This window comes from Antedon mediterranea, chromosome 5 (assembly GCF_964355755.1).
Source record: "Antedon mediterranea chromosome 5, ecAntMedi1.1, whole genome shotgun sequence".
NCBI lineage: Eukaryota > Metazoa > Echinodermata > Crinoidea > Comatulida > Antedonidae > Antedon > Antedon mediterranea.
In genome coordinates, this window is record NC_092674.1 from 21,601,903 (window position 1) to 21,621,373 (window position 19,471).

At 33.4% G+C, this 19,471-nt stretch overlaps 1 protein-coding gene across 1 annotated transcript in view; it reads right to left on the reverse strand.

Annotated features, from left to right (window-relative positions):
* LOC140049807 (uncharacterized) overlaps positions 1 to 19,471 on the reverse strand; it is a 70,640-nt gene that overhangs the window by 29,845 nt on the left and 21,324 nt on the right. The window contains exons 2-4 of the mRNA XM_072094756.1: positions 16,331 to 16,405; positions 15,832 to 16,077; positions 8,910 to 9,072 (exon numbers count right to left, since the gene is read on the reverse strand). Of these exons, the coding sequence (XP_071950857.1) occupies positions 8,910 to 9,072; positions 15,832 to 16,077; positions 16,331 to 16,391 (470 nt within the window). The 5' untranslated portion in view covers positions 16,392 to 16,405. The remainder of the gene's footprint in view (positions 1 to 8,909; positions 9,073 to 15,831; positions 16,078 to 16,330; positions 16,406 to 19,471) is intronic.

Below are 19,471 nucleotides of genomic sequence, written 5' to 3' on the forward strand. Positions count from 1 at the left end.
GGACCAGTTTTTTATGTGCAATCCGAATATATGAGATAAATAAGCCATAACAAGGCCAAGAATTTAATTCTCTTTTACTACATACATGCTTCCCTTTAGTGTTTCAGACTGTATGTCGTGTATTAATCTTCAAGATTGCTCACATCACTGCAATCTGAAAAGTCTTCATATTCATTATGTGTAAACAGTTCCTGGACATCAGTGGGAATCACTGTCTCAATCCATTTAGGCTCCATTTGTTCGTTCCATCCATTGTGTGTACTGTTGTTGACAAAATCATTGACGTCTGCTGATTGCCATTTTTTAGTAATGAAGTTTGCTCTAAGTATATGAAACTCAAGGGTCTGCTGACATAGTGGCAGTAATGATATATCTGTAATCTTGTTGTGTCTGGAAAACTTTCTGTTGAAGGTATCATATCTTGCTTGATTTACACTTTTCCCCTTCACTCCATACAATAGTGAAACATACTCTTCAAATTCCTCATACAACTCTTTTGATGGAACATCTGACACTCCAAGGTTGCAGAATGCGTCAACAAATTTTGCTTTTGATTCCAGAAGCTTCCAGCAGGTACGTTTTCCTTTCCGAAAGAAAGCGGAGTTATAATCGTTACCTGTGAAAGCATGGAATCCAATAAGGGATGATTTCTGCGCTTTTGTTAAATCAATGTCACTCAATTTCAGTACCTTTCGGTATTTCCCAGTGTTTGTATCAATAACGGAACGAATTATTGCTACGCCTTGATTGTTATTTGTTAAAGCATGCTTTGCATGCAGGATGACTTTCGTGTAGGCTTCTTCTTCCGGCTACTATTAAGCTCCGGAACCAATACTATACTATATTATATATTCTCTTTAATATACAATACTATGTATTATATTTAATTAAGTTTCTCTTTTGTATATTTTGATTAAGACAGGACCACAATGTAAAACAGATACACTGTTATCTGATTGTTTTATCCTGTATAAATATATTATTTATTATTTATTATAATACAACATCTCAGTTAGTAACGTAGATGCATTCTTTGTACGATGAAAAGTAGGTAACATCAATCCTCATATCTGTTAGAATGCTTTCTTTCTTTGACACTAGTACACAGCGAATAAGCTCAATCAATCTGGTCTTGTTCTCGCCGTTGGCAAGGAAATTGTTGAAATCACGGCCGACTTTGATATTGTTGAGCTTACAATTACTTTTGGTGCAATACCGCGTATGTTTCTCTCAACAGACTTAATGCTTTTTGGCAGGTATGCATCGGTAACAATATCAACACGCTTGTATCCTTTAGGGATGCTGTTGAAAACCTTTGCTACAAGATCCTCGTACGTATCAGGGTAAGATGTAAATGTTTTGATTAATGCCATCAAGTCAACAACATAGGCAATGACAGTAGCCTTTGCTGGCAGTGCCCGACCAGGATCTATAACATCTGTTGAACTTTCGATGAGAATTTCCATTAGGACACTTTTCTGAGTTGTTCGTCTTGTCCCATATTCATTAGCAAGGCTTAGCGGGACAGGGGTAAGTGGATACTCAAAGGCTTTCTTAAAGTCAATTATTCTACCATGCTTTGTTGAGGTGGCAAGAAGCTTTTTTAAAACATCCCGATTAGCTTATATTACTTTTACTTTCCCATTTGCCTTGATTTCTAGTTTCTTCCCACTATTCGAACATAAAGTGAGATGATGTTATGGATCCTGGTCGAGCACTGCGAGAAACAGACGCAGTATTGCACCAAAAGTAATTGTAAGTAAGCTCAAAAATATCAAAGTTGCCCCGTGATTTCAACAATTTCCTTGCCAACGGCGAGAACAAGACCAGATTAATTGAGCTTATTCGCTGTGTAGTAGTGTCAAAGAATGAAAGCATTCTAACAGATATGAGGAGTGATGTTATTTACTTTTTATCGTACAAAGAATGCATCTACGTTACTAAACTGAGATGTTGTATTGGTTCCGGAGCTTAATAGTAGCCAAGAAGAAGCCGACACGAAAGTCATCCTACATGCAAAGCATGCTTTAACAACAATCAAGGCGTAGCAATAATTCGTTCCCATTCTGGAGACATTGACATTCCAGTCATTTCACTATCTCATTTCATAGATGATGGGCAGAGGGTAATTATTGATACAAACACTGGGGAATACCGAAATGTACTGAAATTGAGTGACATTGATTTAACAAAAGCGCAGAAATCATCCCTTATTGGATTCCATGCTTTCACAGGTAACGAGTATAACTCCGCTTCCGTTCGGAAAGGAAAACGTACCTGCTGGAAGCTTCTGGAATCAAAAGCAACATTTGTTGACACATTCTGCAACCTTGGAGTGTCAGATGTTCCATCAAAAGAGTTGTATGAGGAACTTGAAGAGTATGTTTCACCATTGTATGGAGTGAAGGGGAAAAGTGTAAATCAAGCAAGATATGATATCTTCAACAGAAAGTTTTCCAGACACAACAAGATTACAGATATATCATTACTGCCACTATGTCAGCAGACCCTTGAGTTTCATATACTTAGAGCAAACGTCATTACTAAAGAATGGCAATCAGCAGACGTCAATGATTTTTTCAACAACAGTACACACAATGGATGGAACGAACAAATGGAGCCTAAATGGATTGAGACAGTGATGCCCACTGATGTCCAGGAACTGTTTACACATAATGAATATGAAGACTTTTCAGATTGCAGTGATGTGAGCGATCTTGAAGATTAATACAGATACACTAAAGGGAAGCATGTATGTAGTAAAAGAATTAAATTCCTGGCCTTGTTATGGCTTATTCATCTCATATATTCGGATTGCACATGAAAATCTGGTCCAGAAAATAATATGAGAATGTCCACCTCCAATTGGCACAAAATGAATTAATTGACAGGATTAACGTGATCAGATAGGAGAAATGTCTTGCATTTTGGGTCAAAGGTCAGTAACGTTATTTCCGGTCATTTTTACAGATAATGTTCTATTAGTTTGAATATAAACATCTATATTCTGGAGAGTTTGATACCAAATACAACTTTCTGTGTCAAGTAGTTACGGAGATATGATATCTGTTAGATATTGGGTCAAAGGTCAATAGAGGTATTTCCGGCCATTTTCTGACAAAATGTTCTATTACATCAAATAGGAATATGTACATTCCAAACAAGTTGACACCAAAATCAACTCTCTATGACCAGTGGTTGCCAAGATATCATAGTCTACTGTAACTGGCAGCCATTTTGAAAAAAGCGCCCTCACGCGAAAGTTCTCAGGTTACAGCCCGTTTACCCAATATATTTGGATTCCCCAGAAAAAACTGGTCTAGAAAAGTTATATGAGAATTTCTACCTCTCCGGGTGGCACCTACCTCATTCATAGCCTAGTCTAAGTGGAACACACTGTCGTTAGTGGTGCAACCAAAATAAAACAGTATAAAAATTGAGCAAAATAATGAAAAGAAACAAAAAAAAAGCAACATAAAAATGTATACATACCGTATGTAAAGCTATACTAAAAAACTACAAACTATACATATGTTATAATATGCAAAAGAAAAATTAGTTAAAAATACAAATAAAACAATACATTTTGTGCTAGGTAAATAGGTCACATAATTTTGTAAAGCCTGTTCAAGGAATTGTCAAGGATCAAGTGGTGTTTATATAAAATAAATTTCTTATCAACGTCTTCCCAGGTAGAGTGGAGCCCGCAGTAGTTTGTTTTTAAGTTCATTATACAACTCATGTCTTATTGTGAAAGTCCAGCGAATTCTAAATAAAAGTGGTCAACTGTTTTTTTTTTATTATCGTTTTATTATCGACCATGACAATTTTCTTCCTTCAAGTTCATGGGAGTTTGAACGGACTTTAAATTTAAGGTTGATACCCAAGAAATTAGTCTGGGTACTTAGTATATGGACTTTCAAAGTTTGGTTCCTTTATATTTCACATAATCACTTAGGAATTACTTTGATTTATTTATTCATTACTCTTCTTCTCTGTTTTTTATTGTTTTAAGTGGCATCAGGTTCAGTATTGAAGTGATCCAATAAATTACACCTACGAAGATTGTCTTTTATAATACATAACAACTTCCATTTTAAATTATCCTGAACTTGCTTACTAGCCTTAAATAATAACTGGCCATCTAGTATTCGCCTTATTTTCAATTAAAATATGATAGTCTAAAGTTATTTTTTGAATGGACGTTATAGATTGCCAACCTACCATACAAAGCTTCCTTTGCAACATTTCTGGGGCCTTTTAATATAGTTTTAGCCATTTCCAAGGCATCTTCTTAATTAAAGCAAACGTACTTACTGGTTTACTACACCGCCCGTAATGCATCCACAGATTGATGCATTTACAACAGGAAAATAATTGTAACGATAAAATAATTCATTTTGCTTTTCTAAAGTTAAGTTTTATAATGCACATAGTCTAATAAAGCTCAATAATATTATGTTAGTTTTCCTTTATTTAAGGTCCTTCCAGTAAACAAAGTTTTTTTTCTCTTTTCAAATTTTTTTTTCACTACTAATTCATTTCATCTTCAACAGATCAATACAATAATTGTACTTCTCTAATAATTATAATAATGATATGTCAATGATATTCCAAAACTCTTTACCCACTCCAGATGCCTTATGTGTGCTGATGATGTTAAGCTATACAAAATTATTGGTAGTGTTGAAGATGCTGACAGGCTTCAGGTGGACTTGGACAAATTATGTTCTTGGGCAGCTTTATGGGGTATGTCCTTCAATCCAGTAAAGTAAAATATATTAACTATTATTTTGAAAAAGAACATTTTATTTCATAGTTATTTAATTAATGACAATCCCATTAATAGGGTACAATCGCAAAAAGATCTTGGTGCTTTTATTGATAGTTCCCTTTGTTTTTCTTTTCACAAACATTTTGAAAGGCAAAACAAAATCCACCTTTATTTTTCAACTATCTATCCAATTTTCAACCTTAGTTCTGTTATTTTTAATTCTATTTCGAAAACTCAGTCTACGCTCATCCAGTTTCTGCATAACCGTTTTTACGCTACATCAGCCACAACCAGAATCCTGATTTTCATTTCCATATCATTATCTAATCTTCTGAGTCCCGTGGAACATTTTATGATCTTGTTTTTTTTGTATAAATGTGTTTATTTGACTGTAACTTAGTTAGTAATTTTTATCTTAGAGTCCCTTGTCGTCATTTTAGAAGAAATCCTACTTTCAATATTCCTTTTAGTAGAGTAAATGTTTTAAAAAATGGTTTTATTAGTAGATTAAGTCAAACTTATAATTCTTTTACTTTAAGAAACCCTGAGTTAGATATTTGTTGTAACAATCTCCGTAAGTTTCGTAACATTGTTAGTAGTTTAGTTTAATATTTTTAGTCGCGTGGACGCGACTCTATAGTTCACTATGTCGGTCGGTCGGTTTGTCTTTCTGTCGGTCCGATATCAATATGCGTTTTAGCACGGGACTTATGGCTGTTGGCCTTGTTTATTGTATGTGTCCGTGTTTTTCTGTGTTCCCTCCTGTAAGTGGTGAACCATGAGTTCACTGTTAGTTGGGAAATGAAATAAATAAATAGAAATAAATGAAGTAAATAAATAAAAATAAATGAAATAAAATAAATAAATAACTATTTCATTTTATTCAAACTTGTTTTGTTTGTTTTTTTGTTTGCTTATATTTATATTTGTTATACAGTAAAACTGACCATCATGTCCACGCTGCTAAATATCGCACACACTTCCTAGTGTAACGTAATCGTGCCTATTAAAGCCGATTTTCCACTAGGCGAATTTGTTCGCGCGAATCGAACGCGCCAGCTTGTACACATGTGTATTCATGTTTACGTCTTCCAAATCCTTCTCTACGCATGCGTATTAGCTGACGCCTTCGATTCGCGCGAACAAATTCGCCTAGTGGAAAATCGGCTTAATGCTGAATTTGTTCGCGCGAATCGAAAGCGTCATGCTCTGCGCATGCGTATTCGAATTTCTGTCTGTCATACTCCCTTCTTCGACGAATTCTAGTTCCTTTGATTTTTCGCTGCAGCGAAATTTACTAGTTCGAATTGTTTCTTCTTTTTGCGAAGCGAAATATTGCGCAACCAATCAGAGCTCAGGAAATGAGCTATGACGCTTACATGAGCATTCATGCGAATCGAAATGCTTAGCAACCACGCGAGGAACATGAACGTCGCAGCTATTCGCTTATATGTAGTGGAAAGAGAGTAGGCGATTTTTTTCTCTTTGAAACGTTGGATTCGCGCGAACAAATTCGCCTAATGGAAAATCGGCTTTAGACCAAACTACCGCGTTCAGCGAGGTGAGTTTTCAGCGCGTATAAAATAATGTCATTTAAAAAAAATGTCATTGCAAACTTCAAACGCGATTTTCCCGTAAACTAATTGAATGATTTGTAAGTTTATAAATGTTATAACTTTTTCAATATTTAATCAATTTTTACGAAATTGCAAAGCTTATGATTCATATAATCCAAATACAAAAATACGATAAAAGAAGGGTTTTTGCCAGATCGGGTCACAGATAGTGGTTTAGTATGAGCCACACGTGTTGACCCTGAACAAATCATGAGAGCACGTTTTTGCAATTTAAATATGTTATGAATATTAGTCGTTCAGAGATACAACTGAACAAATTTATCAACAGTATCGACCCATGAAAGAATGGAATAATATGTTGCGGAAACTAAAGTTTTAGTTTATTCATTACACCAATATTTCTAGAAATAATATTATAAATTGTGTTCCTATGTGCCATGATAATTTGCAATTCAGAGTTATTCCGAGAAATTTGGTTTCACTGACCTGTTTAATGATGTCAATTTTGAATTCAAAGTTGACAGTTTGTTATTTTGTGATTGAAAAGAATAACATTGGTTTTAGAAATATTTTAGGATAATTTATTAGCTTTGAACCATTTAGAAACATTAGCTAATTTTGAATTCATAATTTTAGAAAGATGAACTAAATTGTTATTACTAATGAAAATGTTGATATCATCGACAAAAGAAACACAATTTAGTAAAGAAGAACAGTTTGGGAGATCATTAACATATATCAGAAATAATAAAGGACCATGGATGAAACCTTGTGGAACACCACATTTGATTTTAGAAAATGTTGAATTATACGAGACTTAAGAAAATTGTTTTCGATTGCCAAGGTAGCTCCTGAATAAATTAAGAGCAATATATCGTTCTATTGGTGGACTCTGTTTTGATAATTTCACTCCCCCCATACTAACACTTTAAATATTCGAATCTATCTGATATCTCTGTTCAGAAAAATCTTAAAAACAAACATCCATACTAAAACTGTTCAATATTGTGTTTTATAATTATAGAATACTGTAAATTTACGTATTTTTATTATTTAATTGTTACTGTTTTGTTGAACTTTTGTTGTACTTACTAGGCCCGTAGGCCTAACTGCTTCTATCTAGCCTTTTTCTCTATCACTCTCTAACTAGACCAAGTCTAGTAGGACTAGGGCCTAATAATTTGTGGCCTATAGCCTAGGTCTACTACTCATTGAAACACAAATACTGGTTTTGAAACAAATGAAAGGTTTTGTAAACGTTGCAGCCCTCAGTCTTGAAAACGCACAACGAGATTACAGTTTCAAGCTACATGCTTGTAGTAGATGGCCTAGACTAGTTGTGAATGAAACCATCAACAATTTCTATTTTATAACAGTTTGTGTTTGCGTCATATTTTTGCTTTAACATACAGTATCCTACAGATGTTGCTGCTAAAGTGGATTTTATCAAGAGGTATGTCCACACTTGAAGCCTGTAAAACATTTAATTAAAATAAATGATTTTAAGAGAAAAGTTAAAACAAGATTTTGTTGTGGTTGCATGAGTTTTGGTCTACTCATGTTGAATTGTACTGTAGATATAATATTAACCCTAATAGAACCCAGCTGTAAAGTGTAGTGTAGCCAAATAAATTGACCTCCATACTAAAAAAATCATGAGTCTTGGGTAAAAAAAAATAGGAGATTTTTATGTCAAAATTCACAATATCACGTTTTCTTTTAGATGACTTCTCAAGATTAATCCAAACAAAGGAAACACAGTTCAGCGTCAGAAGAACAAACGTCAATATACCATACCATTCATCCAAAAGTTTTGACCATGATTAATAGTCTTGCAGATTTCGAGTGAACTGCATAAGACATTCTACCTCAACTTAACAACTGAAAGAATGTAAAATAACTTACAAACAAGTGGGGTTAACTTAATAAATTTTTACTTATTGAACTAATGTTAATGTTTCTCATTTATTTACAGAATTTCACTAACATCAGGGTGAAGGCCAACTTACTAACAATGAAGGTGAATATTTGTACTGTAATTTGAAGTGTAATAAGCATTTTATGGTAACTGTTAACCGTAAATTTACGGGTTTATTTTTTGTAATTTTTACACTCTCTTTACGCCGTCTCCAATAAGGACCATACATTTTACGTGTTTTACGGTATCTCATTAAATGATTGTAAATTGTAAGGTTTTTTGATGGCATTTCAGCTGCAAGCACGTTTACCGTAAATGTTACGGGATTTCTTTTACAGTTTAGTCAAACACTTCCATTACAATTAAAATATTGTAATCTTTTAAAAATGTATTGACCCCTGAAAAAAATAATTCTTAACAAAATAGTTGTTAAACAAAATAGTTGTTAAATATGCAATTTCAATGTAACATAATAGTTATCCAATTGACCAAAAATTGGATCGAAACAAAATGTATTTACCTGAAAAAACTGTAATCTAAAGCGAAAAATGGCCAAATTGGCTGCCAGCCAGTGGATTTTTGGTTGTTAGTATGGCAAATCCACTGGGAAAAAAAAAAGTTAAATTAGAAAGTGACATACCCGTTAGTTGTATCTATCTTAATAGCACGTGGGTTCCCTAATTCTTTACCAAAAAGAATGCTTCTGTTCCTTCCATCCAAATGTATAACTTCAATTCGCTTCTCATCTGAACTTGTCCAATAAAGTTTATTTTCAATTCCATCAACAACTAAACCATCTACAACTTCATTAATGAAAAATTATTGATATTTTTAATGAATCAAGCCAGTTAATAGTATAAAGCAATTTGTTTTTTATTGAAAAGTTTTTCTGACTATTTTACTTACACAGCATTGTCATTTTTTCAGTAATTTGCATTTGGATTTATTATTATTATTATAATTATATATACTAGATGGCACGCTCGCTTCGCTCGCGTACCATCTAGGGGTGCTCACAGATGGTTCTCGAATACAGTAGAATCCACGGACGGGGACTTTTTTGGGACACTAAACAAAAACGGAAGTGTCCCCCTAATTGGGGTATTCAGAAATAGAGACAACAAAACCAATACTGGATTCCATAAAGGACAATTAATTTATGTGGATTAAAGAAATTAGGGAGAAATGGAAATGTATGTACGGGAATTGGGCGGCACGTGGTGGTGGTGATGGAACCGCAGTAATAAAGTTGATTGTATTTATATATTATAAGAACCAAACTAAATAAATAGACCTAGACATTCTGCGAAATGGAAATCGGAAATTCAAGCTCCTATTCAGTGAAAAATTAAACTGTAGTCTACCTAAATATTTAGGGCAAATCATCGGTTGTGGTGTTGAACTTCCTGTAAACATTTGTGTGAACCAAACTGGGTCGAATTTCTGTCATGAGTACTGATTTGTTGGCCTGTGATTTATGACGCCTAAGAGATCTATCTAGACTTATTTTTTAGAATAATGTACGTACCTGTCAGATACAACTGTCTTGTGTCGTATAATAAATAAGTACTGTAATAGTTACTGAAGTTACTATTACAATCTCGTCAATGAAAACACGAAAATGTATATGCACTTACTTATGAAAACGTATACAGTATTATACTCAGTTATTGAAACAGTAGGTTTAAAAAAGTTTCGTTTGTCTGTAAAATGATGTAATCAAGCTGTTTACATGAGTCTTAATTTATAAGCACATCAATAATAAAATAGTTTATCTATCCTGTAATTGGCGAGATTATGGTCGCTGTTGAATGAAATAAAGCCAATCGGTATCATATTTGTACAGAAACGTTTTCGCGGCCGAAGGGTGTAACCTAAATTCGTTGTATTATCGTCAAGAACTAACTGTAACTAAACTTACATAGAAAGTAGGGTATCATAAATTTGGCCTTAGCACTCGGGGGAGTGGCTAAGATGAAGTCCGTGGGACTACTAAATATAAATTGTAATGAACCTCGAGGGACATAAATAGGAATATTTCATGTTTCATTATCAATGTATAATAAATGGAAACTGTTTACCGATTCAAATAATAGAAATTGGTTTTTAACATTTTCCGAACCTATTGCAAGTTTATTCTCAAAGGGCCCATATATTTACCTACCGTATGTGTTAAACCAAGGGCTCATAAATTTACCTACAGTACTTGTGTTAAACCAAACTCTGGCAGACTGAGAGATTGGGATGTTCCATTCATCGCAAATCAATACATTTGTATAATCGTATATTAAATCTATCAAAATAGTATTTTTTAAAGAAAATCGGCCTGTCTTCAACATTATGATGGTGTACTCTAGCAATCTATCAAAATAGTATTTTTTAAAGAAAATCGGCCTGTCTTCAACATTATGATGGTGTACTCTAGCTGTTCAACCGGTTTTCAGCTATTAAAAACAATTATCGTAGGAGGAGATAGGAAAATGCGAAGCCTCCTCGCTATGTAACATTAGGGTTGAGGGATGGGAAAGCGGATAGGTACAAAAAGGAACAATTTTTAAATATATTCTTTATCCACTGAGTAACGAAATATTTTGTTCATGTTTTATAGGCCTATAAATAATATACCTCTAAATACAGTAGGCCTAAAACATTTGCGATTTAATACTTTGTTAAAACTGTCACTGTCATAATCGATTGAAATATTAAAGTACATGTCACGATACACCACTACGACGTTTATATTTTTGGTAATTATTAATTAATACAAACGTTGAGAAGGAACTGTCAGTATAAAGTTTATTTGTATATCTAACAGTAGAGCCTATCCACAGTCTCAGTAATAAAGTTTATTTGTATATATTTTTATATTATATCTAACAGTACGAACATTCACAGTAAGAAATGTTCGATTCAAATGAAAAATAGTTAATAGGTATTTACAGTATTGTCAAAGTATTGCAAGTTTATTCTCAAAGGGCCCATATATTTACCTACCGTATGTGTTAAACCAAGGGCTCATAAATTTACCTACAGTACTTGTGTTAAACCAAACTCTGGCAGACTGAGAGATTGGGATGTTCCATTCATCGCAAATCAATACATTTGTATAATCATAATATTAAATCTATCAAAATAGTATTTTTTAAAGAAAATCGGCCTGTCTTCAACATTATGATGGTGTACTCTAGCTGTTCAACCGGTTTTCAGCTATTAAAAACAATTATCGTAGGAGGAGATAGAAAAATGCGAAGCCTCCTCGCATTTTTTTGGCGGGTATTTTTCAAGATGGACATCCATTAGACAGTGTATTCCACGATCGGAAAACACCCCTATTTGGGGCAAATCGTTGAACCTAAATTCGTTTTAATCGTCAATAACTAATTATCTAACTCAATTTAATTAGTAAACAGGGTTACATCAGGCGGTTAAAATCAGTACCGAAAGTACGAACCAACTTTACATACCATCGAGTGAAAATTCTAGAAGTAAGGCGCGATTTACCGAATTTTGCCTTTACGTAAATTTTTATATAGATAATATATAACCAAAAACATTCTGTAAACGTTACTGTGAAACCATTTATTTATTTATTCTGGTTTATTAAAACAAAGACAAGGTAGTAAAAAACTGAATTGCGTCCAGTAACATTAACATAAAATATATAAACAAAACGAGCAAAATTTACACAAACATCCAATATAAATATATATATATATAATATAAATAAAAAAAATCAAGATCAAATAAGTTAAAACTGCCTCAATATAGATTTATTTTAACGACATGTTTCGGGCATAGCCCATCATCAATTGAAAAGAATTGTAACAAAGGATAACATATATAAGTCACAAAATTACATAATAAAACAAATCAGCCAATCAAAGATGTTAACAAACAAAAGGCATAGTTATAAAGGCACGCCTCCAAAAGCTATGGGGTACAAAGCAGGAATGGTTGAAACAAAGACAAAAGCTTCAAGTGTAAATAATTGTTAATATGTGAATGTCAAAATTAATGTTTAAAGGATCTAAATTGTACATTTATGCCGGTAGGGGCAAGAGTGCCAAGCTTTACAATTATTCTTTCTTCTATAATTCTACGAGATGTCTCAGAACCATTACATATTTTAACACCAGAAATTTTAATATCCGAAAGGGAATGCTCATTATATATATATATATATATATATATATATATATATATATATATATATATAAATAAAATAACAGCAGAAAACTTGGTTACTTCATTGTTTTAATCACTACAAATTTGTTTCGTACGACCAGCATGTAGCTGGCCGCACTCTTCAGGTGAAATATAAAACATAAGTGACACAGTTGTCTCATAGTGCTTAATAGAAGTGAGTCATCGGGAAGTCGTATACAATAGCCTATTGTTTTAGATAAACTGTTTGGATCTGCAATTTTCCTATGTCTACAAGTAGAGACTAACTCGTTCTTACGGTTCAGTGAGCATAGCTCTGGTTGACATATAATAACATACTTTTCATATATACATAAATTACATCTTTTGTTAATATTTGAGTAAGGTTTGCATTTCTTCACAATTTTCCATTTAATTGAGTAATTTGTTTTAGAGTCTTTAAGTGTCCATATATATTTACTGAGTTCCGTTCTTACTAAATTGCAGATCCAAACAGTTTATCTAAAACAATAGGCTATTGTATACGACTTCCCGATGACTCACTTCTATTAAGCACTATGAGACAACTGTGTCACTTATGTTTTATATTTCACCTGAAGAGTGCGGCCAGCTACATGCTGGTCGTACGAAACAAATTTGTAGTGATTAAAACAATGAAGTAACCAAGTTTTCTGCTGTTATTTTATTTATTTATGCTCTACCTTGGTATTGAGCACTCTATCCAAACGGTCTGAAAATTTCAACCTGAATATATATATATATATATATATATATATATATATATATATATATATATATATATATATATATATATATATATATATACATAAATGCATTAAAAAAATAAAGAATATTCAATTACAAATTTACAAACTGCGAGCAAAATTATTATTCATCCGTAGGCCTATCTATCAAAATTACGAATTTCATATATATAATATTGCACTATAAGGTCATTGTTAATCAGGAATTGGAGTGTGGACTTCTTAAATCTCTCTGTTCTACATTTAATTAGTGATATCTTGTTCGCGTTTCTGAGAGAATACATTGTACACTAGATTCTTAGAAGTTGACGTAGTCGAGTCAAACTGTTTCATTACCCCACAAAATTGCAAGAAAATGTTTTTGATGTATTACAATAAAATAAATGGTCAAAACATATATCAAAAACTGTATTGGTGTCAAATTGTTCAAAATATATATATGTTTGTATTCACATTATTTGAACATTCCATGTTGTGACTTTTGACATATATGGCACAACGTTTATGGCACTACGTAACTGCAAATCAAGTTTTGATACTAGTGTCTGTTCAGAACATACATATTTATATTTACCCTTTTTGAACATTCTGTTAAAACAATTGATGATTTGTCTTGCTCTCTTCTTCTGGCATGACCCTGATGTTCTTTGAGCCTTGCCATAGATTCTGGCCAGTTTACATTTAACAACCTAGTCTGGACGCGTGGTCTTGTTTGGCCAGTTTGAGACAATGCTAATTGTTGTTTAGCTTGTCTCACCTTGCTTTTCACACCTATCAGAAACAGTGCTCTTCTATAGCAAGTTTCCATTCACTATTGTTCATGAGAAACAATGCTCTGCTATAGCTAGTTTCAATCCCTCTCACTGTGTGAACTTCAAGTCAAGTCAAGTCAAGTCAAGTATCATTTATTATCATTTGTTTTAGGAAAAACATAGAAATTCTGTTTGCTCTGTTGGCGGAGCACAATATCCAACGGACACAACACGAACTCAAAAACAAAAACATTACAAAAAAAAGTCTACATCATATTTAAGGCTCTAATAGATCCTGGAAAGAAACTATTTGTAAATCGTGCCTTATTGGCCTTAATAGAACGAAATCGCCGACCGCTGCGCATCAACTGGAACATACTAGAGGCCGGATGAAAATGATCATCTTTGATAGCCACTGCCTTTGTTTCAGGCTTTCACACCAGTTCCACCCTTTTCACAAATAAAACAAGTTTCCTGGACTTTCTGCATTCTCACTCTTGAGGACTATCAAAGCATATTGATCGAAACGTCGAGAAACTCAACAGTTCTTTTCAGAACTAATACACGTGGTGTACTGCAAACTTTATATCAACATACTTTATCATTATAATGTCAATTTTCATATGTCTGGTTTCTTTCACTTCTTCCTCATTTCAGCTCTTGCAACTTTCAGCTTTTAACTCATTGATATCAGATGCCAATGTAATATTGCTGATTTTAAATCTATGCTCCCTTTTGTTGACATATATCTTAATGTGTATCGTGATAGTTTTTCTTTTGCATCTATGATTTTTCATTATTTTCAAAATGTATAGTTACACAAGCAAGTTCCTTTGCCATCGTTTGCTTAGGATTGTTTTCATTGCCATTTGCCTTTCCTTTCATCCATTTTCACATACAATTCTTCCAGATCTCTGGAATTATTATTACAGGCTGCTCTGCATAAAATCGTGTCAAAGTGAAAACCTTCGGTTATTTTCAACAAAGAATTCAAAAACAGTAAAAATGTAAATATGTATGGTCTGATCATTCTGACACCAATATCAAGAGCCTGTGGTTTTTAGTCAAGTATATATGAATATTATTATGCCATATATGGGTCAAAGGTCACAAAATGAAATTTCCTGTCATGTTTTTTAACAAAATTTTAAAAAAATGGTAAATGTTCTGAACATGTTGACACCAAATACAGCTGTCTACGACAAGCTGTTACAGCAAAAAAAAAATATTGGTGGCCACCAACGTTACATTTTGAGCCTTTGCGGTAGTCCGATTTGAGTACGGTAAACTTTTGATATATATTTTTTGAGACCATATTTTATTGTAATACATCAACAATTATTACAGGCTGCTCTGCATAAAATCGTGTCAAAGTGAAAACCTTTGGTTATTTTTCAACAAAGAATTCAAAAACAGTAAAAATATAAATATGTATGGTCTGATCATTCTGACACCAATATCAAGAGCCTGTGGTTTTTAGTCAAGTATATATGAATATTTTTATGCCATATATGGGTCAAAGGTCACAAAATGAAATTTCCTGTCATGTTTTTTAACAAAATGTTTAAATAATGGTAAATGTTCTGAACATGTTGACACCAAATACAGCTGTCTACGTGAAGCTGTTACTGCAAAAAAAAAATATTGGTGGCCACCAACGTTACATTTTGAGCCTTTGCGGTAGTCCAATTTGAGTAAACTTTTGATATATGTTTTTTGAGACCATATTTTATTGTAATACATCAAAAAATTTTTTAGGGTTTAGGGTTAAATAATATTTATTATTTTGTTTCAAGAGATACTCACTTATGTGTTACTAGAGCAATTTTTAGTAAATAATAAAGCAAAAAAAAAAATCACAATAATGGTATTGTTTTATTACCTCCAGATTGAAAAGACACTAATGTTTCATGCTGTTTGTTGACAAATGAATACCGTTCAATTGACGATGTCTGTACGTCAGACCAATATAGTGTTGACGTTCTGGAATCACAATCAACAGCTACTGGTTGCCTTAATTGGATATTATCTGGGATTACTGACGTTAGATTTAAAGTTGTACTGCCACTTGAAATATTGGAAATGTAAACTCCAGGAGGAAACAGGTTTGTTACAAACATAATATTCCCTGCAAATTTAACAAATACAAAACCTTAGATATTGTACAACATAAGTAATTATAAAAAACTTTTGCTTGTTTCAGACATTACATCAATAAATGATGAAAGTTTCGAATGGTAGGCTATAAGAATACTATAGTTTTAGTCGCGTGAAAACGTGACTCTATAGCTCACTATGTCGGTCGGTTGGTCAGTAAACACCCAAATTTGCGCACGCAATTGGGCCCGCCATGTATATGGCCTTGTTTTTTAAACACTTACCCAGAACGAATGAAATATATAGTTGCAGTATAATTGCATAAAATACAATTAATTTTGTCATCGTATTTGTTACTTCTGTAATAGAAAATAATTTTGAATTTTAAAAAACATCATACAGTAATTCCAGCCAGGTACATTTTTATACAACATAATTATACAAAACTCTCTTAAGAAACTATCTATGCCTACCGTACTGTAGCCTAGGCACCTAAAAAAAAAACGATTTGTGGAATCAATATGTATCGGTCACTGTGCTAAACACACACACAAAAAAAACCTGTAATACAGTAATGATATTGCTATAATCTAAGAAAGCTTGATGAAAATATTGCAATGTCTATAAGTGAGGGAACTGAAGCTTTAAAAGGGATTGGAACATTTCACTCGTAATTTAAAAAACGTAATTGTCACAAAAATATACCCAATTTCTGTTTTGTATGTAACATTAGGGTTGAGGGATGGGGAAGAGGATGGGTGCAAAGAGCAACAATATATTCTTTTTTTTTGTCTTATACGTGGGTTCATCCCACTTTTATTCCATATTAATACTTAATATAATAATTTTACAGTACAGTTCTTTTTGGGTTCATCTTTTTCATTATTATCTTTTAACACTTAATTTTTTTTTATATTTAGAGTATTTACCTTCTTTTTTTTACATTTTACAATACATAATTTATTTTTCAACTAATTATATACTTTTATGTTCAACATACATTTCTACTAATGTTATTCCATTTACATATATTTTATAGCATAAACATAATTTGATTTAACAAAAATTATGTTTGTATCATCATACATATATTTTCTGCTTGCATTTTTAAAAACAAATTTTTATTGTAACTCATAAGATACTTTATCAACATGTCTTATTTTTAACAAGGCCAACAGCCATTAAGTCGCGTGCTACAATGCATAGTGATACCGGACCGACAGACAGACCGACAGACCGACAGACAGACCGACAGACCGACAGAAAGACAGACAGAGAGACCGACTGACCGACATAGTGAACTATACTGACCGAAATTACTGAACATGTTTAAAAATGTTGAAATGTTTAAACATTTTTTTTTTTAAATTTACACGTGCGTAGCCTGTCACTTTCGACGTGCTGGTATAACGTAATTTCGAGTTGAAAAGTCAGTCAAGAAAACAGAAATCGGGCAAAAAGAGTGCGCAATAACATTTAACGCGCAGTGCGCGCGCAAAAATATGCGCACTCATGGCAATTTTGTAAACGCTTAAAATTGCCTGAAATGTACTCTTATTTCATCGAAAATAAATTTTGAAAATGTTAAGCGCGCGTACGCATGCGTTACATGCGCTACGCACGTAATTGTATTGCCATATGATGATTTATGCCCTGAAATTTATGAGTACCAAATTTTATTTAATTGTGATTCATGGTTGTGAAGATATGATTACAAACGTGATTTCGTTAAATCGTGCGTAGACCGCGTAATTTTTTATTGCGCACCGTGAAAACATAACCACATTGATTCCTGGCCATAAGGAATATACTGTGAAAAATTGACCTAGCTAGATTAAACTGATATCAAGATAAGGTCAGAAAGCGATAAAACGCATAGTGATACCGGACCGACAGACAGACAGACCGACAGACAGACCGACAGACAGACCGACCGACCGACATAGTGAACTATAGAGTCGCTTCCACGCGACTAAAAACTGGAAGCGACTCTATAGTTCACTATGTCGGTCGGTCGGTCTGTCTGTCTGTCTGTCTGTCTGTCGGTCTGTCGGTCTGTCTGTCTGTCTGTCTGTCGGTCCGGTATCACTATGCGTTTTATCGCTTTATGACCTTATCTTGATATCAGTTTAATCTAGCTAAGTCAATTTTTCACAGAATATTCCTTATGGCCAGGAATCAATGTGGTTATGTTTTCACGGTGCGCAATAAAAAATTACGCGGTCTACGCACGATTTAACGAAATCACGTTTGTAATCATATCTTGACAACCACGAATCACAATTAAATAAAATTTGGTACTCATAAATTTCAGGGCATAAATCATCATATGGCAATACAATTACGTGCGTAGCGCATGTAACGCATGCGTACGCGCGCTTAACATTTTCAAAATTTATTTTCGATGAAATAAGAGTACGTTTCAGGCAATTTTAAGCGTTTACAAAATTGCCATGAGTGCGCAGATTTTTGCGCGCGCACTGCGCGTTAAATGTTATTGCGCACTCTTTTTGCCCGATTTCTGTTTTTTTGACTTACTTTTCAATTCGAAATTACGTTATACGAGCACGTCAAAAGTGACAGGCTACGCACGTGTAAATTAAAAAAATAAAAATGTTTTTAAACATTTCAACATTTTTAAACATGTTCAGTAATTTCGGTCAGTACAGTTCACTATGTCGGTCGGTCCGTCTGTCTGTTGGTCTGTCTGTCTGTCGGTCTGTTTGTCTGTCGGTCCGGTATCACTATGCATTGTAGCACGCGACTTAATGGCTGTTGGCCTTGTTATTTTTAAAATAATCTTTTGAAAAATCATCATACACATATTTTTTGCTTGTATTGTTTTCTCTTTTATGTTAACTCTTAACATAATTTATCAACATTTCTTATTTAAAAAAAAAACATATTTTGTATTTGTTAACATTATATTAAAGTTTTGTTTTCTTCTTTTTAATTTTTGGTCGCGTGGAAGCGACTCTATAGTTCACTAAGTCGGTCGGTCGGTCTGTCTGTCTGTCTGTCGGTCTGTCGGTCTGTCTGTCTGTCGGTCCGGTATCACTATGCGTTTTGTCGCTTTATGACCTTATCTTGATATCAGTTTAATCTAGCTAAGTCAATTTTTCACAGAATATTCCTTATAGCCTGGAATCGATGTGGTTATGTTTTCACGGTGCGCAATAAAAAATTACGCGGTCTACGCACGATTTAACGAAATCACGTTTGTAATCATATCTTAACAACCATGAATCACAATTAAATAAAATTTGGTACTCATAAATTTCAGGGCATAAATCATCATATGGCAATACAATTACGTGCGTAGCGCATGTAACGCATGCGTACGCGCGCTTAAAATTTTCAAAATTTATTTTTGATGAAATAAGAGTACGTTTCAGGCAATTTTAAGCGTTTACAAAATTGCCATG